This window comes from Myiozetetes cayanensis, unplaced genomic scaffold (assembly GCF_022539395.1).
Source record: "Myiozetetes cayanensis isolate MyiCay16 unplaced genomic scaffold, myiCay2020 scf10, whole genome shotgun sequence".
Lineage (NCBI taxonomy): Eukaryota > Metazoa > Chordata > Aves > Passeriformes > Tyrannidae > Myiozetetes > Myiozetetes cayanensis.
Window position 1 is genome coordinate 9,919,044 of NW_026086605.1, and position 21,939 is coordinate 9,940,982.

At 39.7% G+C, this 21,939-nt stretch overlaps 1 protein-coding gene across 2 annotated transcripts in view; it reads right to left on the reverse strand.

The window, feature by feature from the left end:
• SHOC2 (SHOC2 leucine rich repeat scaffold protein) overlaps window positions 1–21,939 on the reverse strand; it is a 62,246-nt gene that overhangs the window by 34,178 nt on the left and 6,129 nt on the right. For both annotated transcript variants that reach the window (XM_050334329.1, XM_050334333.1), the window contains exon 2: window positions 1,355–2,289. In XM_050334329.1, the coding sequence (XP_050190286.1) occupies window positions 1,355–2,057 (703 nt within the window). In that variant the 5' untranslated portion in view covers window positions 2,058–2,289. The remainder of the gene's footprint in view (window positions 1–1,354; window positions 2,290–21,939) is intronic.

Sequence of the window (21,939 nt, forward strand, 5' to 3'; positions counted from 1 at the left end):
CTGTGGCTCTAGTAGCTGCCACAGGGAGCCAAAGCCTCAGACCCACAGCTGAGAGTCTCACTGCGTTTCTTCACCCCTGTTAGCACGTACAGCGCTGTCTGTGCCACGCACTGCTGCTAATTGATCAGCACTTTCAGACAAGCCCAGGAGTTCCTGCCATCAAGAAACATGTTATCTGAGGTATCCTTCATATCAAGGTGCAAGAGAAAGAAGCAAACATTTCTGGTTTGAGAGAAATCTGTTAGGGATACAAACAACGCCATTTCCCAACCTTTGCAAAATCAGCGAGCACAGGGGCCAACTTCAGTGACAACGTACTCACACACTGGCTTGGACAACAGGAAGAAGTCCTGCATCAGCTTTTAGAAACAGGGCATGGGAATTATTACTCACAGTGCTTTACAAGTTTTTCTTCCACACTTGAAGAAAGTCAAAGTAGTTTCTCAACTGCATGAAGTTTATGTTTCCCCTCCTCTCAAAAGGACTGAGCTATGGACTTGCATTTTAAAAACTGGTGATACACATTAAAAAACCTACTGATGACAGAATCCCAGCTTTTATGGGGCACATATGTTGTTCAAACATTTCTGGGGAACAGTGTCATAAAAGGAACAACTTAGAAGTTCTTGATATACAGCTAGTCCAGCACATTATTTGTAATAAACCATTTAAATTAATAAGCTACTTTCATACTATTTCACCATCTTTCAAACTTTCGTAACGATGTTTGGAAAAACAAATACTATTCATTAAAAAGTCATAAGAAGTATCAGCCATGCATACAACACTTGGTCACTTTAGAGTCCATGTATTAATATATTCATGACTTATAAAAGGTTGAGACTTACACAGATCATTAACCTCCATTATTAACTGTTACATCACCCAACAGCCTGCCCATGGTAATAGCATGTAGCTACCTATTCTACCTTTATTACCATGGTCACACCCCTCTGTAACACGCCCATAATGTGTTTATAACTTGAAACAGTTCATAAATGATTTATAAAGAAACCTTAAAATGAAAAATGCTCCTGTATCTCTCTTTTTTTTTAAACCATTCGGGCTCTCAAGACACAACATGTGAAAGCACAAAGCAAAGAAGAAAACAAGACACATCTGATTTTAAGACGACAGATGAAGAAAAACGGCTTTTGTTGTTTTTAAAAATACATATATCCAAGGTATTGACTACTCTCAGTTAAGTTAATAATGGAACTGTATGATCAAGAGCACAATTTTATGAAGTTTTAAATGCAGGGCAGTTGGAGAAGCGCTAGTTTATGTACACTTAACTGACCTGCAAAGCGAACACGAGAACAGGTCTAAACCTTCAATCAGTATAATCGCTTACCAATTTCAGCAGGTAGTTGCTTGATTTTGTTCTCCCGTATGCTAAGCATGGTGAGTTTTGACAAGTTTTTGATATCCTTTTCCACAGTAGTTATACGATTAAAGCGTAGGTAAAGGGTGGCGAGGGAGCCCAGCCTGTACACCACCGCCGGGATCTCCCTCAGTTTGTTGTGCCGCAGGTCAAGCATGCGCAGCTTCTTCAAGTTATCGAGAGAGTCAGGCAAACTGGTGAGCGAGTTCTCACTCAGGGCCAGTGTCACCAGGTTCACAAGACAGCCCACCTCTGCCGGTAGGCACTGCAGTTTGTTACTGTATAAATAAAGTTCTGTTAACTGCGTTAGCTCTTTGACAGCTGATGGAAGCATGTGTATAGACCTCTTGGACAAGTCCAAGCGCATAGAATTCTCTTCCCGGCATTTATTTAGCTCTTTGATCACCTCAGCGTTGCTGGATTTTTTGCGAGTACCTGTGGCTGGATTAGGTCTTTTTATCGTATTGTCCACTGAAAAAGCTACCCCAGGCTGCGTGCTACTGGAGTCCTTCTTTCCATCTTTGGCATCTTTCCCTTTGGTCTTAGGCTCCTTTTCTTTGCTCTCTTTCCCAAATCCTCCAGAGGCTTTAGCCTCCTTCTCCCTTTCTTTTGATGATGGGACTTTTGGATCCTTCTCTTTACAGTCCTTTTCTTTTCCTAGATTACTACTCATGGTGACTCAGTGTTCAGCAAGCACCACATGAAATCCGTTTCCGAAGTCCACAAGAACAATTCACTGCTGAGGCAACAAGGATCCCTAAAACATGCAAGTGTTGAACCAAGGGAGGAGCTTCAGAGGTGTGATACCCATTTGCTACATATTGGTTCTGAAGGCACTTTTTCCTTATCCTGGATTCAGGAGATTCAGCTGTAGAGGTTAGGTCAAATGCTCCGTATTAGTACTTCTGGAACACAGAATGAAGAGAAGCCAAGGTTAGCGTAAATATAAACCTTAATTTCAAGCTAAATGTTGAATGTTTCTACATCAAGAAGGTGCTCACAAACTCGGGTTAATGATTCGTCCTTCTGTTCAACAAATGTCAACGAAAAACCCAGGGCTAAACCAAAAATACTACACATATTGCTCAAAAGACCCACTGTGGTAGAAGAGCTGCACTGATCAGTATACAGGAGGAAAGAAAAATTACAATTCTTACACATAATACTGCCTTCAGTACTACATCTGAGTCACTGTCTTACATCTTACCTAGTTCTTGGCATAACACTCTGGTCATAAACATGAATGTTCTCCCTCCCCTCCATGCCCAATCAGTCAATAAAGATCTGCTACAATTTTAAGTGCCTGCCTCTTCGAACAAACCTGTAGAGGCTTATTCCCTCAGCACAAAAGAGTCTCAATTCTACCTCCAGTGAAATCTAATACACTATGGTAACACAAATACTTTGCCTGAAGATCTCTCTTCTGACCAGCACTGAACCACAGGTCTCTGCTTTTAATGTAGAGCAGAACACTGTCACCAGCTTCATGGTTTCCAATACCCAAACATAAGGAATTTTAAAATAAACTTACCAAAAAGCCAACTGCAAGCCCAGAAAAAATAATGTATTAGGCTTCAAGATAAGAAAAACTATGAAGGAGTTTCTCTTGAGAGTAGGATACAACACCTCTTTAGACAGTATTTTGACTCTTTCCCCCCTCAATGACTATAATGCAGCCTAATCAGTGAGCAGAATCTGAAACCTATAAGCCCCTTTACATTTTTATGAATCATCATGCACCGTGGGAAGTAGCTCTGTTTCATGTTTCAATTCAAAACACATGACATGGCCAACAACTTCGCATTTCTGAATACTCTGGAGAAGTTTTTCAATACATCTTTGTGGAAGAAAATAAACAGTCAATCAATGGCAACAATAATTTCAAGTCTCCATGTTGGTCCACCTTTTAGCCTTGTTATGTAACACTGACTGATGAAGAAAGTTTATTTGTATCTCAGAAGAGTATCCTGTTTCCCAAGACACCTGAGCTACTTTAAAATACCCTTAAAACCTCTACAGGAGCTGTGTCACTGTCCTGGCACTCCAGCTTCTGCACAAGTCCATAAAGCATGTAATCAAAATCAATTAATAATATTTTGCATACTTAAGCCATCACCAAGTACATTAAGTAGAAATATTTTTTTGCAAAGCTCAAGTAACTATTTTCAATTGGGGTATCGCTACGTATGCTAACCTTATGTACACAGAGAACATAAAGGTGCATGCTTTGTTTCATACATATATATATATATATTCATTCACATTTTTAAGAAAAGGTCAAGAAAATCTATTTAAGGATGGTAAGAAGGACAAGCCACTTTTCCTCAGCTGCAAGTCAAGATGTTTAGCAATAAAGCTCGAAAGAGAACCTGCCTCAGGAGGTGCCTTCCAGCCCTGATTCATTACTGCTGCAGTATCACAAACTGTGTGCTACAAACCCCGTAATATTAGGGGAAAAAAACCAAACAACCAAACATTGCCTCCAGTCACTGTGTTCTGGACCACTCTGTTGTAAGGGACTATGGCCCAATGTTAGCAGCAGCAAGCAAAAACCATTTTTAACTTGGAAATTTTCTGCACTGTTGAGTTTCCTAAAGCAGCACAAGTTGGTTCTTTACTGTATCCTTAAGATTTCCACACATCTTTTACACCATCCATTAACCTGACCAACCCTCAAGATTACTAACCTCACTACATTATATTTTAAAGCTTGTTCTCAGTACCGTATAATCCACAGGCTTGTAAAACTCCAGTTATAGGAGATGTAGTGACTCCAAATGCAAAAACACAGCTGAATAAAGGGTGGGAGCCTGAAATGCCTGACAACTTGTTTTCAGTATGAAAGGTAACACAAAGAATTGAGAACTCACAGAGTTTCTAAATTCTGATAATAAACAGAAAACTCAGCCATGTAGCAGTGCCAGGCAGCTACTGCTCCACATCAGGCCCTAAAGTGCGAAATACTCAAAGGGCTGCTGCTCTCATGAGCTTTTAATTTAATTAAGGTTAGGGCCCACCAAGAGATTTGTTTCATTTTTTTATGTGCACAGCAGCTGAAGGAGGCTTTGAAAGAGCCTCAGAAAGGAAAGATGGCTGGAGATTAGTACTGCTGAAAGCAGCTCGGTACTGCAAGTGCTCCAAATAATCTGCAAGCATTTCACTGCCTTTGTTATCAATAACTTTAACTCTACCTATAAAAAAGGGGGGAAGGGGCACTCCCTGTTTCAACATGCCAGATTAATATTTCATTTTCTGGTAAGGAACAAAAATCCTTTACTATACAAAAGAATAAAAATTGAAAACTCACTAAAAAGCAGTATCTGAAACATAAAAGAAAATCCAGAGTAATACAAAGGGTTATAACCAGACACTTCAGCGTCACCTCACACCTAATAGGAGGCAGTTCACTTGCAGGCAAGCCACAGGCACACAGAAACCAGAGCCCAGCTTACAGTGCAGCAGGCCTTCAAAATACACTCTCTGTTCAGAGTGACAAAAGGCTAACAGTTAAATGTGCTGCAGATATGGCATCTTTATCTCTTTACTGAGGATTTTAATTTCTGCCTGAGACTGCAACGTGTATTTTAAAACAGTCAGAGAAGATTTAAAATCATAGAATCGTTAAGGTTGGAAAAGACCTCAAAGATCATTGGGTCCAACCATTAACCGAGGATGACTGTGCTGACCACGTCCCAAGAGCCATATGCCCTTTGAACACTTCCAGGGATGGTGATTCCACCACCTAGACAGCCTGTTCCAACATCTGATCACCCTTTCTCCTAATATCCAATCTAAACCTCCCCTAGTGCGACTTGAGGCTGTTTCCTCTCGTCCTGTCACTTCTTACCTGGGATGAGAGACTGACCCCCACCTGCCTACACCCTCTTTTCAGGTAGGTGTAGAGTGATAAGGTCTCCACTGAGCCTTCTTTTCTCCAGGCTAAACACACTCGGCTCCCTCAGCCACTTGCCATAAGACCTGATCTAGCCTCTTTCTTTCCAAAGAAAATCATTATCTAATACCTAGAATGACTACAACTAGCACTTACAAGAAAAAAATAAGCTTATGATGAAACCTTTACCACATGAAACACACAGGGGAATTACATCAAAGAAAACAGCTCAACTGCAACAGCCTCGTATCTCTAGTTCCCAACAGCCCTAAAACACTGCTGTCTCTCTGCCCTTTCCTCAGGTCACTCACCAGGGATGGGATTCCCAACAGCAGAAGGTCCCACCATGCAGCAGGTACCAAGCCACGTTTCACCCAGTTTATCCATGAAGCAGTAAATTCCTCTGCCACGAGGCAACATTTATGTCGTGTTTATTCATTACCCTTGACATTCCTGCAACCCTTCTTCCCCTCTTTGTTTTTGTTCAGGTAGAAGAAGTCACAAAGAGTACAAGAGCCAGGGCAGAACTGCAATTCATGGCACAACCCCTTCTCTTCCTACAAGCCCCTCAGTCACCAACTTCCACAAGTGAAAGATGTCCAAGCAAGAAGTCTTCCTGTCAAATGACACTGACTTACCCCCAAAATTGCCCAAATCTGTGAAACAATTGATCTAGACTGTCCTGTTCTTGTACCATAACAGAGGTAGCACAGAACCTAAACAACTATATGAGATTCGTCTTATTTCTAGTATTTTATAACTTTTAATACTTGCCATTGCAATCTATCTATAAAAGTATTTTTAGCACAGCCGCATGCAGTATAAATGAGAATACATATTTGATGCTGTATGCTGCTCTCAGGTAGCAGGCCTAAAAATCTTACCCTTTCATACATTAATGACTGAGTTTTCAGACAGAACTTGGAACACCTTAAAACACCATACTCAGAACTCAACCCTACCAACATGTATATAAATGAAATGCCCAACTTCACATAAGCTGCTGCACAGAACTTCTCCTTCTACTGCAGATCATTCAAGCTCATGGGCTTACTCACATACACCAATTCAAGAATGTATGTAAACTTTTGGTGGCCATGAGTATAATTACATATACTACAGAGGAAGCTAAATATGTTTCAAAAGGTTATTCATATTTTTTAAGCCCTTTTGGTTAAAGGACAAGAGTCACCATCAATTCTAAACTACAGTCAAACAAACACTCATTGTATCTCAAAAGGAGAGCTTCTTTTAGAGATATTTTTAGCAAAAGGAAATTCAGGGAAATTAGCCAGTTCTGCCAACTACTTCCATTTTCCAATGCTGTTCAAACTGACTTCCTGTCAATATTAATTGACATAAAAACATTTAACTATTATGTCCTGGAGAACTTGGAAAATTTAATAAGACTCTTGCTTGGCACAGTATATGAGGGAAAATAAAACTTTTAGAGAAGTTAAAGAAAACAATCTCTTCCCTATTCCGAATATTTTTTTTAAAGTAACATATTTGTAAATAGTTATAAATAACCCACATCAGAGTTTTGATTCACTCCTCATGTCTAGTGAACATAAATCAGATGTATTTCTTTTTTAGGGGTCAACTGTAACTAATAAAATTTCAGAAACAGAAACAACTTCAGCCTAAATTGTATCACCTTCCTTACTGCCTGGAAAAGAGTAATGCACTAATCCTCTATATTTTAATGACTTTTTTTTTTAATATGTACAAGTAATTGAAAAGAGATTTCAGTTATTCTGAGCAATACAACCTACAGCATTTATGCAATAAATGCTTTATTAAAACTGTGGTAATGTAGTAACAATCATGTCTCCAATTTCTAGGAATACTAAACTAATCACTGCAATTTGGTAATATAAATGCTGATGTTTCCTGGTCACTACCTAATACAATATGAGGCTTGAAATAAAGGATTTCACCCAACTGCTATTCAAAAAAACGTTGTAGAAGACCTACCCACTACTGCAGAACAATTTCACTACCCCAGCCCCAATGAAATAATCAGCTGCCAATATTACTTCACAGCTTGGTAAAGAATTTTCCCCAACTATATATTTAATTTGGACTTCATACGAATGCACTTTCAAGCAGCTTGCACACAACTCCAATGAAACACCGCCCCAGGGCCACCCTGGTGCCAGGGTGCCCAATCCCAGCCGGCAGGAATGGCCAAAGCTCACCTTGCTGACAGCACCCAGGTCCCTCTCCAAGCCTCACTGCTCCCGCCTCAGGACAGTGGGAACCCCCACCACAAGCCCATTCCCACATGAGGTGCTCTCAGCAGTCCCTCAGTGCTCTGAGGATGTGTTAAAGTATCTTGCTGACTTGAAAGTGTGTGAAAGTTTCCTCTGAGTTCACAGAGGTGGCTGAAGAAGAAATCATTAATTGAAACAAAATATCCTCCCGCAGTTGAAGTATTTCCCTCTAAGTGATGAGGCTAACCAACAGCAGGCTTTTCTGCCAAAGGAAAATCATCATCCTCTTACAACATGGTCACTTTACAGCTCCACCTAAACTCTTACTGGTCCCCATTCTGTGTTTCAATAGACAAACCAGGCACTTTAAGTCATCAACATTTCTAATATTCTGAGCACTACACTCAGATGAAACAGAATTTTACTTCTGCAATGTAGCAGGAAACCTACAGGCCTGCATTTGAAAGGAAGATTCTTTACTACATGTATAATTTTATATCATGGAATAGGAATGATTTTTCTCTCTGTGTTTGTACTAAACTTAACCCAAAGGGCACACACCACAGCTAGGGTTTTTCAACCCAGGTAACGGAAGAGGATCATTCCAAATATTAAACATGTCGAAGAAATAAGGAATCAGCTCATACTTGACCCTTTCGGAGTAAGCAGACAATGATTCCACTACAAAATAAAAATGTTTTGAGACTGCAGTTCTAATCTAGGAAATTCTGATTAGTCAGCCCTAAGTGGCTTTAAACAACAAGGTGGAGTTCAAATGCTATCTAGGAATTACAACAACACCTGCTCACAAACAAACAATAAACAGAAAAATAAAAAAACTACCTTCTTAGAAGTACTTACCCTCTTAACCTTTACTTAGAATAGCATTGGATATATCTAAAACATTTCATATTCCACTCCACCACAAACATGAACACATCAATAAGCAATGGATGAAATTTAAAGCTTAGCCCAAGAGGCTACAATGACTTTCCATTCTCAATACCACATACGCCAAAAAAAAAGGAACCAAAACCCAGCAAAACCATGGTCACTACTTTCATTTGGAAACCCAAATAGCTTAAGCCAACGAGTCACTTGCAAACAAAGCACATTCTCTCCTACAATTTGCTAGCTTCAAACATCTGACCTATGGAGTTTTCATCTGCATAAGTGCATTTCAGTTTCTGCCACTGCAGCCACCACAGACCAGCTGGGAGCAAACTGCTGAATCAGTCACCAGGCGGTTACACAGCTCCTCTGAACACAAAACCTCATTCAGAAGTATGGAGACAGCACGGGAACCACCACAGATCAAAAACATCTCTTCATCTATCTCGGCAAAAGCAGTGCTCCTGAAATATGCCAGCTAGACACCTTCTCCTCTTTGGGAAGAACCTCCATTATTTTGGAGTACAGGATGGTCAATGGCAGCAGCATAATACTGTAATGATTCTTCCAGCCAGCTGCAACAGTTGGCTTGTTCAACAGAGAAGGCTGACCATTAAATTCATCTCAGTCCTGCAAGTAAATTCCCAGCAGATAGTAGCTAACAGATTCCCAACGCAGCCTGATTTCAGTACACCTGGATGTGGCCCCACTTTCCACCCTAATCCCATCTCACACTGAGGGAGCAGCTTGTTGCCTCCATGCACACACAGCCCAAGCCTGTGGAACTGGGTAAGGGAGGAGCCTGGACCCTGACAGCCCACTGAGCCCTTTAGAATATCTTCATCTGCCAAAGGACTGCAGTCAAGACCATTCCCTGACTGCCTGCTGCTTCCACGGCTGCAGAACAGCTGAGCATAACCCAGTCTCGCACTGAAGCAAAACCTGAGGGTCGAGGGAGTAATTGAACAAAAGTCAATCCAAAGGGGGAAACAACCAGACCGTTTCTAAAGGCTTCCCTATGCTTTATCTGTGGTGTCTTAAATCTGCAGACACATCTGTAACTGTAGGTACCTAATTACAAACCTATGTGCAATTAAACCTGAAGTTACTATAAATAAGAAAGAGATGCTGGGTGGTTATCATTTTGTGCTTGCAGAACCAGGTATGTCTGCCAGGACATCCCATCCCAGCTTCTGACACAGCCATGCCTTTCCACGGCACACAGACAGGCACATGGATGTTACTGCTGGTTTCAAAGCTTTGGAATCCATCTGTTCACTCACTGGTCGTCAGATTTGCTGCTCTCTGGAAGTACTTCCCTGCACTAAATGCCAGGTCACGTACCAAAGTCCAGAGCTATCAGGACAAAAAGGCTCCATGTCTGCAGACAGAAAGTCACCTACGCCTTGAAGTTCCCAGGAGGCAGAAATAATCTTTTGTGCCCTGCCTTTGAACTCACCTAGCAAGTACAAAAATACACAGACTGTGATTCACTCTCTGCTCTCCAACATTATTTTTATGAAGCATTTTCTCTTTTTCTCCTTTACAGGAAAAACCCCCACTAGTTTTTGGCCAAGTTATAAAGTACCATTTCATGTTTTTGTAGAAACAGACTCCAAGAGCAAGTACAAAGAATTCTGCTAACTCCATGTGGCAGCTTATTTTAATATGTAAAAAGGTACTTTCTGCATGTGTGGCCCCCCAGCATGTACCTCTTGAGCTGCATGTCTGTGTTTCCATGGTAACTCGCTGTATCAGCAGGCTGCGTAATCCTGCATAATACATGAAATTTGAAAATTGTAACTTGCTGGATGAAACAAATTTCACGGGTTTAGCACAGGTTCTGATATGCCTCAAGAAAAGTTATTCTAAATGGACATATTCATCTGGGAAAACCCACTTCTCATTTTTGTGCCTATACAAATTCTGTATCTATCGTGCCATACAACCTTCCACGAGAGTAAGTGTTCCCAACCCATCCTTTGAATAAAGATCACCTTGCTGTAGCAAAAACTTACTTTCCACTACAATAAAACTTCACTATTACTACTACACAGCATCCAGGTGCAACCATTCAGGTCCCTCAACAGTTCCTATTGACAAAGGAAGCAGCCTGTCACACACAGCTTTGGCACAAATTTGACACAAAACAGCCCTGGTCCCACCAAAGGTGATGATACAAACTTCAAACCAGCATCAAATATTTTTCTTTCACTCACAATTTCCTCTGGGCAATAAAAACAACTTCTCAAAACAAAACCTACCAAACAGGAGACAAAACAAGAATGATAGGCAGGAGAGAAAGTAAAAACACAGAGCAACAACAGAGTAACATATTATCTACTAATTATCTATATTATCAACAAATTAAGTTATGTTGATCATACAGAAACTGGGACAAACCACACACTAACTTCCATCTCAGCTAAATAAAATATTGCTCCATTACTATCTAGGGTAGCATCCCACTCTGGCTCCTACCAGCAATACAGAATTACCTAGCAAAAAGGCAAAAATCTTGTTTATTGTAGCATTTCTTCTTGTTTTTTGTCTCTGAATTTGATGCAGTAAGTTTGCTCATCTTCTTCAATGGCTTTTATGTAATAATTATGACCATTTCACAAAGTTCAGTGCTGGATGATTCTCAGTCCCTTGAATTTTCTGACCATAATTAGTGACTCTGTAGGTCACAAGATCCTATTGCAGAGGAATGCTATGCTATGCTAGGAAAAAAGCCTATCTAAAAATCAACTTTAAATGTGCTTTTAAGGCAATTCTGAAGATGAAAAGGAGCAATGACTCTTTACCTTCTATGTTCTAGCAGACAAAGCCACAACAGCTACACTATGGCAGCTCGGCACTGAACAATATCTGGCCCCTGTTCAGGTGGGGTTTTTTTTTAGCTAAAATTATTTGCAGTTCTTGATCTTCAGCTAAGATGAGAAAAGCTTGGATATATTTGTTTTATGAACAACCAGTTTAAATATAACTAATGTACAGAAAAGGAAATATGCAATAACATTTATTTTCCAACTAACACTGTGAGTTTGGAAGAGATACAAGTGTCTGGCAAAGTCCAAAAAAATATATATTTACTCACAAGTTTCCAATTATACATCTCCTCATTTTTAAAATTCATTAACATATTTTGTATCTGACCTGTTCTCAGAAAATAAATACCTCCTTGAACAGATCAGCATTGTTCACAGATAACCATAGTCAGCAACAAATTTGCTCCAATTTAAGTGTACATTTCTGCTCCACTACATCTAAATTAAATAAAATTTATTTGAAAACTTCGAAACGATCAGCTGGAGTTGTTTTCTTTACGATGGCATATTTTTCCAAAAGTTTACATTATACATTTAAATATTACAGGAAACCAAAACAATTTTATAATATTCTGAATGAAAAATCAAGAGTATCTACACATCTTCCCCTATTACTGCTTAACCAATGATTTTTCCAGTGAGGATTTTTTGTTTGGTTTTGTGATCTGACTCCTTCAGATAAATGCATCTTACCTGGTGAAAGCAAACTGATTCAGGCCAAGTTAGAATACAGATAGAACACCAGTAAAAGAAACTGCTGTGTTTCAGATAACTGGATATAAGTTAAAACACTGTCATGTGTTTTTCCCAGCAATCATTTGCCTAAACATTACATGACAGACCACTTCTGCCCTCCAAGCATTCTTATTCAGATGCAAGAACTACAAACTGCCAAAGAGAAATGGTGGTTTTCCTGTACTATGTGTCCACTCCAGCGAGAGCCTCATTTGTAACCCCTACATTTCTAAGGTTAATTGCACTCTGCCCACCCAGATTCTCCCTGCAGTTTCAACTGGATTTTGCATTATTCCCTCCCTGTCCTTACCCTCTTGTGCTGCATTACTGCACATGGTTGAACAGCTTCCACGTTCCGATGGACAGACCACTGTCCTGCTCCACTGCTTGAAACGATGCTCAACCACAGCTGGAGAAGCCAAAGCAACTTAGAAATACCTTGGGGAACTTTGTAAATTGACGGCACCATAGAAATGTGGGCTTGTAACACACTCTGAGGAGGTGATGAAGAACAAAACTGCCTCCAAGCCTCATTCAAAGCTTTCAACTGTTTTTCCCCATTGAGCATAACAGAATTAAACACAATGACATAAAGCAGTGTAATATTTAAACAAATAGATGCATTCTACAGGTAACACTGTATACAGCTGTATACAGCCAGTGCTCTGTGGTAAAGGCTTCTTCCATCGTGTTGATCCTTACGGACTTCTCAAAGCTGATGTTTACCAGCATCCACCTGCCAGCCCTTGGGATTTTTCAGGTTGCTTTGGGGTTGGAGAGAGGGGCCTTGAGGGGACATAAGAACAAAGGGAAAAGGTAAGATAATTTATTTGGTTGAGCTGGTTATAAGAGTGACAGCTGGTAAAAGCACATTGCATTGTTCATGTTGAAGGTAATTTTAACACCAATTTCATAACTGGCATTTTGGTTTTAGAGTAGGGACTTCAAATCTGTTAAAATGTCTGGTGCCACAGTGAATTTCACCACATATTCACTCCTGGCCACTTCGAAACTCTAATGAGAAAACTGCAAGGAGTTCCTCTGGCAACAAAGCACTGAGTATTTCATAAACCCCGAGCCTGCTTCACCTCCTCAACTCCTACATGCCAACAACTTCAGATACAAGACATTCCCACAGAGCAAGTCAAATACAGAGTAGCCAAACAGGCCTTTCCTTTCAGCTGAGACATCCTCCTACTGTCCTCCCCACCTTCCACTGGATCACAGCAGCCAGGCAGAGGAGAAAAGCTACTGCCTGGAGCACAGGCAAGCTGAGAAACAGGCAGGAGCCAGAACAAGGACTGGAGGGGATGGTGGGCAAGAAGCAGCTGATAAGAAACTCTACATAAGAGGGTATCACAGATATAAAAATACTGAGAAAGTAATCAGTCAACAAGCACCACTCCTGTTCCTACACACTGCACAGAGAAGGGGTCTTAAGAGATGGCAAAAGCATGTAGGGATTGGAGATGTGTTAAACACATTCTGACAAGCACGGTCACCTAAAGCACTAGAAGCCACCTCATTTACACCTGTCTAACTTTGATTGCTTTATACTGCAAACTTAATTTAGAGTACTTTTATTTAGTTTTTTACATGTTTTTTCCCCCCATTTAACATTGAATGCGTTAGCATTACAAAAAAACCCAAAAATTACAGCATTTGAATTCGTTGCAAGTTCAACCACATTCTTACAGATTCCCAGGATGATCCCAGAGATTTCTTTCCCAGGATAGAAGATAAAACTGAAACAAACAAGGAAAAGAAAGCAAGCTCTGTTCACCTTCCTAGGAAGAACCATGGAATGCCCAGATCTGCCACGAATACTCCTCATGCTCAGCCCCATCAAAAAGCCCAATGCACGGAACCTCAAGGCCTCAGCCTGACACCCAAAACACTACAAGCAGCACTAAACACTATTCTGCTTGTAACAACGAGCCTGATTAAAGATTATTTCACATATACTAAAAATTCTGAAAAATGCATGATAAATTGGGTCTCTTCACAGGAACAAGATGTTTTCCTTCAAAAGAAAGAAAAAAAAAAAAAGAAAACCACTATGATCCCTTCCAAGCAGATTCTTCAAAATCTGTTCAGATGAGGCATCCTTTTTCTCTAAAAAAAACAAAAGGTCTCCAATGACATTTTTCCTAGGAACAGTGAAAAACATGATTTCTGCTTGTCAAGATACACTATTTAGCACACTTGAAAGGCTTGGGTATTGTAAAATAGAAAGCAGTAGCAGCGTTAATCTGAAAAAGGTGACAGAAAAAATTTAGACACACAATCTGAACTAAACAACACTGTACAAATATGATGTAACAATAAACCTTTTATGTCACCACTTTCAAAATAAAAAGATAATGGAAATCTGAAAAAAATTAATGAAAAAGCAGGCTAGCTTAGAACTGCATGAAAGTTCACACCATTGTCCTCAGAAAATTAAAACCAAAATTGTACTCTATGCCTATTTATACTGAATTACATTTTTGCACCTTACTGCCCTTTGTTTCAGGCAAAACCCACATGTCATTTACAAATGAATAAGTAATTCAGCAAGGAATCATCTGATCTGTTTGTGAACATTTAAAAATGCAACCTTTACACCAGCTCAGGCACAACACAGGACCTCACCAGACCTGCTGGTCTCCAGACACTTGCGCCTTGCAAAATCTGTTCATATTAATTAAATGGACCAGAGGATTGCACCGCTCTGTGCAAACTGAGAACAGGTGATTCACAGCACTAGGACTGCCCACATCTGCTCCTCTCTGAACTGCAGAGAGGTGAGGACTGGTCTCAGCTCCTTTCAGAAGTAGCACAAGTTGAAGTAATCCAGATTAAAAGAGAGAGAGCCCTTTTCAAACCAAGCACTCAGAAAAAAAGCACACAGCCTCACAAATGGACTAGAAGGACTGAACAAATTTTAGTATGACAATATGCTCCAGAACAATATGTTCAAAACGAGAGTACTGTATTTATACACGAACAGTAAGAGGACACAAGGAAAATATCTGAGGACGTGAGAAAAGAGCTCCTGAACAGAAGGCAAAAGAAGAAACTGAAACACTGTAGAGGTACCTGAACCTCTAAAAATAAATAAATAAAAATCAGTTTAACAAGGAATTTGATTAACTAATTTTAAGAAATACTTGCTACCTATTTGTTCCTTTTGTCAACCATGCTCAAAATAGTGGGAAGGGAAGATAAAACACGGGAATGTCATTCCAAGGAAAACATAAAGGAGCAGGAAAAGAGAACGAACACAAGTACAGGTAAAAGAGAGATGATGACCACCAGCACTTACCTGAAGCAGGACAGGAGCACTGGGTATAGGCTGCAAGGAACTGTAAGTATGACAAGGTACAGGAATAACAATCAAAGAGCAGTAGCAGACAGACAGGCAGGACAACAGAACTAGGTAAGAAAGATATGTGGAGCGGGACCTGAACTGGTGTGACCCCTGCAACAGGGCATGGCCAATGCTACTCCCCCAGCAAGGCACACCATGCCAGTGCTGTATTCCTCCATCCTGTCCCAAGCCTTACTCCATCCCTTCCCTTTGCTGCAAGGCAAGAAACAGACACCAGTTACATCCAGTCCTTTATTCCTATGCAGGGCTAAGGACAAGCATTTGTCTGATGAAACCTTCTCCTCCCTACCAGCCTCCAGCTCCTGTGGTTCTTGGACATAAGGCTGTGCAAATGGGGGCAGCTTCTCTCCCCCACAATTCCTCCTTCCTCCCCTTCTTACATTGTCTGACAATAATTCTTCAAACAGAAGGTGGAGAAAAAGTTGCAATCTGAAGAGCTGAATATCACTTGTCTGTATTGCACAAAGTCCTACCAAACCAAAAGCTTCTGTAATTGTTACATGGACAGAGAGTGACATAACTAGTCTGACCATTGTCATATTGGCTTAGTATTAAAGTATACTTAAATGCTATAAACATACACTTTTAAATTCTTTTTTTAAATAATAGACATAAAATCACTTCAGACATGAGGCAAAGAAGGAAATCTTATTTTTAAATTGTTCTTGTTTGCTAAGTCTAAATTTGATCTGTGGTTGTGAGGACTACCAGTTGGAAACACAACTGATAAAAAGATGTTTTAACCACAGTCTCTGTTGTTTGACACACTGCGTGCTGTCCTCTAACTCCTAAATTCCTCATGTCAGATCTGTGCAGATGATACTGTTTCACTGCTCACTTCTCTCACAGCCCACCTCTAGCTTATTTTACAGAGCAAATAACATTACCACCAAATCCAGGCCAGATGATCCCTGCCAACAGTCAGGCTCATCACTGCAGGCTGCATTCAGCGTGATCATACACAGCACCATCTCTTTCCTACTTTCAGCATCTATCAATAAATTATTATTTTGATTTGTGCTCCCCAGGAGAATGTGGTATCTTCAAGGGATCTTTTTTGGGTCCACTTTCTCTCTTACATTTACAAACACACCATAAATGTAGGAATCTGCTGGAAAATTGTCTATCCCCTCCATCCTTTCTTTGGTCATGCTATTAGTATGTCTAGATGGGGCTACAAAGTGTTATCCAAAAAAAAGTTCAGTGCTTAAAGTATTTCTTGCCCAAATAGAGCTTCCACCTGTCCTTCAGGAAAAGGAAGCAAATCATTGCCCTGCAAGGCAGTTCTGACCTGTGGACTGCTACCAAGCTATGCTGCCCTGCATGCTCCAACAAAACAGCCATGCTTGCACATACAATATATGAAACTGCTAAAAGAGATACAAAAGACTGAATACTAAATAAAAAGAGCTAACACAGCAAATCTAAATTAAGCTGAAAAAATACCATCTGTTCCTGTTACAATTTCTTCCTCACCTGTATTATCATCAGGAGCTCTCAATTTGTTATTTATTATTTCTAGATACTGTTTCAAATATCAGAAGACTTGCATAAACCCCACATTATTTCTTCAAGAAACACTACCTGTCATCGGAAGTACCAAAATAAAGCTGTGATCCACAGTGATGAGTGATCCACAAATGAGTTTGGTGAACTTCACAAAGAGTGCAAATTCTCCCCACCTCCTTTAGATATACAGATGTAGATATATAGATATATAGATATAAAATGGTATAATTACAATGGTGTCAGCATATCAGAGCACCTCATACTGAAAGTGACCCTTAAAGGCAAACGAAAAGCTTGACTTAAAAGAACCAACTTCTTTGCACTGGCTAATTGGTCTGCTCTGTGATCACATGTTTAAGCTTTCATTTATCACTGCTTTTCAAGCTGGGACGTTATATTTACACTAGACTGTTAGCACTAGGCAGTGCTAAAAGCTGCATGTTAATAATAATAATAATCAAAACCAAACAGTAGTCTCAGATGTAAAGTGCCCATGATCAGATCAGATTAAGAAAACAGACCATACAACCAGTCTGATAAGAGAACTTACAGTGCTCGCTAGCTGGTAATTAGGAGTTTTGGCAGCAAGTAAAATGTGACTCCAAACAAATCCTAAACATTGGGGTTGGGGAATTATCATCTGTACAATGGATCAATGAAAACCTTATTCTGGAGTAGCTACCTGAAAAGTGGCCAAAAACTGGGCAAAAAGTAACATTTCCAGAATAATTAATTCTATTCTATTAATCAAGTTCTGTCCATTCACTTTTGGTACCTGAAGAGCAGCACACTTGTACTGGGTGAATGTACACACATACCTGCAGTACACGTGGAAGACCTGTCAAAGCAGAACTCCCCAGAAGACGACTTGTTAACTAGTTCCTTAGTCTCTCACGTAGTTCATAAACCAGGTTATACAACACTGAATTTACATAAAAATCATAACTAAGATATCCAGAGCTGTTGCCAATCTCACCCTCCACTGCTTGAGAAAGTTTCTTAGAGAGGAAAAAAAGCTTGCTCTTGAAAGTGATTTAAAGGGTCTGAGCAGTCATTTTGCATTCTGCACTTAAACAGACAGCTTGAAATTCCATGAGCTTTTATAGCCACACACAACCCAAGCAGAACTCTCTGTAGCTCATCACCCTTTGCTCTTCACATGACACACAAGTCACTGCTTTATGACTGAGAAAGTGCATGAGAAAGTTCAAATCATTATCAATTTCTATTCAGAAACACCATATTGAAAGTAGCACTCGTGTACAAACCTTCCATGCTCTCTCCCCCTACTTGTGTTTGAAAACTTTAGACCTCCAGACAGACCTGCTGACAGAGTAACTGAATGGTGGAAGCACAGCAGTTACTTGGAAAAAGTTCAGGCATGCACACATACCTGAATGTGTGCAGTAAGATGAACAGAGGCAGGATACCTCATGTTACCTCAGGATAAGGGAACACACAAGCAGTAGCAATGAGTACTTTTCAGGCTCTATACACCCATTTGCCTTGCATTAACTTGTTTCTCTGTCACAAAATAAGACATTTACAGCCAAAATTACATATATTTATTCTGGACCATTTCTTTTTGTTGGAACGGAATGTAATGTATTTCCACTGTTAATTACGCGTCTTCAAAGATGAAAAGGGACCAAACATTACACTGTAAAAGTACAAAACAATGAGAAAATCAGTAGAAGCAGCTCTAAAGCATACTTTTAGATTACCATGGTGTACAACTGATCAGTTTATATTAAATATTTTTGAAAGACAGCCAACAAGCTGGTCCAAAGAATCAACAGCGTGCAAACTGTGAACATCTCCCTGATAACATAATGCAGGTTTAAGTGGAAAAGAGAAAAAAAAACCAGAGTTTCAGTAGACACTGAAAATCACAGGAGTGAAAGCTGTGACAAACACAGATTTCTCATTCCAAGACTTTGCAGGTTGAGAATAACACATAAATAAACATTTGCCTATAGAGACTGAGGTAATATGCCCATAGTTTATATATACCATTAGCTTTGAAACTAAGATGAGAGCAGGTTTCTTTCAGTATTATTAATACAGAGGATCATTAAAGAAACAAGGGGTCACATAAAGACTATAACCACTTCAGGATCCTTTAAGGCCACATGACTACTTGTTACCACGCTGCACGTTCCAAGATCTAACACACTAATATCCTGCAGTAATGGTTTCACATCCATTTGCCCTGCTCCATCTTGCACTTATCTGGAAGGAGTGAGGAGTTTGGGGTTGGGATCCACCTCTGTTTCTTAACCATGGTGACCCCCTCATGGGTCACCCTTCCAGGCAGGCTCCCCAAGGCACCTGCTGGAACTGGGTTCTCAGCTCCCACCAGCTCACAGCAGAGAAGGCAGAGCAATCCCATCGTCACTGCTGCTGATAAAAATCTTCCCTGTAATTTCTGTGCCTTGGTTTCTCTGCTCTAATGAAAAAGGAATAGTGCATATCATAGCAAAAAGGTCAGAAAGTTAATTCAAAACTATAAAAGGCTACAATGTTTTTCTGATACTGCAACAGCAACTTCAGAAATAACTATGATTTTCTCAGGGCTTTTGAAGCAGAACACTTCACCAAAATCAAACACACATCTTGAGATGACAGCAGCTGCTCCAGAAGAGAAAAACCAGTTCCTTATTCTCCTCTCTTTTATTTTTACACAACCCGATTTTGAGAAAAACACTTGGATTTTCATTACCACAGGAGGGCAGGAGCATGTAACGCTACTGTGGATTTCTTCTTAGAGAGAGCAGAACAAACAGTGGGAGCTGGAATGCAGAAAGAGCCAAGTCAGAGACCCGAAGCGTGATGAAAATTCAGTCATACCAGCAGAGTTAACTGCTTGTTAATGAAGGCGTATGCATCCCATCTGCTGACTACAGAAGAGCTGGAATGGTTTCAAAAGCAGTCCAAGACAGGCATACCATCAAATATATGATGCAAACGTGTGATCCACACTCAGAAGTTTACCCCACTATTTTGGCAGGGCCGAGTGCAGACCCAGACACACAGGGGCACTGAGGTTGCAGGGTATGAACCGCGTCCTTGTCACACGTTCACTGTCACTGCCCGTGGAGAACAGAAATCCTTCCAGTGGAATTTGTTTATTCATTAGTTCTGATTTCAGGAGAAAGTTCTGGCTTGCACCCAACAGCTAATTGGTTCAATAAACAGCATCTCGGTTTAGAAGAAGAAAACATGATACTACAGTGAGAGCATGTAACTGAAACCTCGGTATCTGGGTATGACTTAGGGCTTCTCAAAAGAGCTGGACTGCAAAGGGACAGTTTTAAAAGATAATACAGGATACAGTTTAAATGCAAGAAATAACTACCAACATTTATCTGAAGACTTCTTATGGGAAAGAGAAAAAAGAAATTACTACTGTAAAAAACGTGCCTAATGATGGCCTAAAACACAGAAAATAAATTTATGGATGAAGCCATGGAAAAAATAATCCAGGTTGTTGTGTTCATAGCGTGTAAAATTACAACTCACGGGCATAATATTTAAACTTTTGTTCCCTCCTTACTAGGCCTGCCACACACAATATGCTATAAAGCAAGCTGCCAAACAGTTTTCTGAATATTCCTAAAAGCAAATATGTAGCCCACCATGAAAAACAAATACGATAACCTGAAATCTGTCATCATCTGCACACTGTCTAAGAGTTCAAAAGAGCTAAAGGGACTTACCAAAACAAAATCTGCCTCACAAAGACAAGTTCCCAGGTATCTTAATTCGTGCTATTTACTAACATAAATTTCCCTTTTCATGAAAAGTAATCATCTAGAATTTTAAATTCAATAGAGCTCATGTAACTACCAGTACTATAAAATTCTCTTTAAGAAGAAATATTTTAGGCTTTGCAAGTACTGTACAATAGCCGTTAGATCTTAAGAACTATTAGAAAAGTAATAGTCACAGGTTTAGTATAATAACAAGAACATTTGAGCTGAGGCTTCATTTAACCCATCCATCCCTTTAACAAGAAAATTATTCAAATTACTCAAACTTATGCATATTTTATAGGATTTTTTCTTGGCTTTAGACCTTTTGATTGTACAATCATTTCTCTACAAGAAACATTTTTAAAAGTCATATACTCTAAGTGCTATGTCAGAAGCAACAGCAAAATGGGTTTTCATGGTAAGTCCTTCATATTCTGCTATGATCAGCATTTTGCAGGACTACACAGATGGATTCTCTGGTAGCCCTTCACTTCCTTGTTTAGGAGGTCACTTTTTTGCACCATTTCTTTTTATAAAGATCTATTTTTGGCTGCTGTGGACTTTTGTTTACGTATTAAGCCACCTGATGCCTCCAGGAGCCATATAGTTTGCCAGTGAAGTCATTTTCTCTCTGCTACACACAGTGACTCCGTGCAGCTTCAGCTCTAAACAGGAGCTGGTATTTACAGCAATCTGCAAAAGACTCCTGTCTGTGAAGTTACCCCTTAGAATTAAAAGAAATGCACAGTTCTGCTTTTCTGCAGGGCAGGGGGAAGGGGAATATAAAAGAGCACAAAACTCTAACATCACAATTTCAGAAATATAACTGTTCATCTAATGAAGAGATTAAAAATTATGCAATTTTTTCCTTGCCTTGGACTACTGAGGGTTGATGGGGGGGTTGTTGAGAGAAGCACTGAGAGATCATAAGAGTTTTTTAATTTTTTTTTTATGAGAATGGAACAAACTCCAGTATTTTGCTAGATTCATTCTAACATGAATTTAAAAAGTGCAGCTAAAAACCTGAACCTTTCCATGGCACAATGCACTTTACTCAGCACCTGCAGTTGCACTGTATGCAAGAGCTTCAGCCAATCACCTACAAATTTACTACAACCTTCACTACTGTGCTATACAAGCTTTAAGTTACAGTGTCACACTGAATTGCTATTTAAAAAAAAAAATCTATGCAACAGTTCAAACAGTAAAAAAAAAAAGTATTTTGACACAACATGAGTATTTCATCCCATGATAATTCTCAGTAACCATGATTAATGCTGTGTATTATAAAACAGATTATAACTTTCAGCATCCAAAAAATTACAACAGTGAGAAATCTTATTATACAGAAGA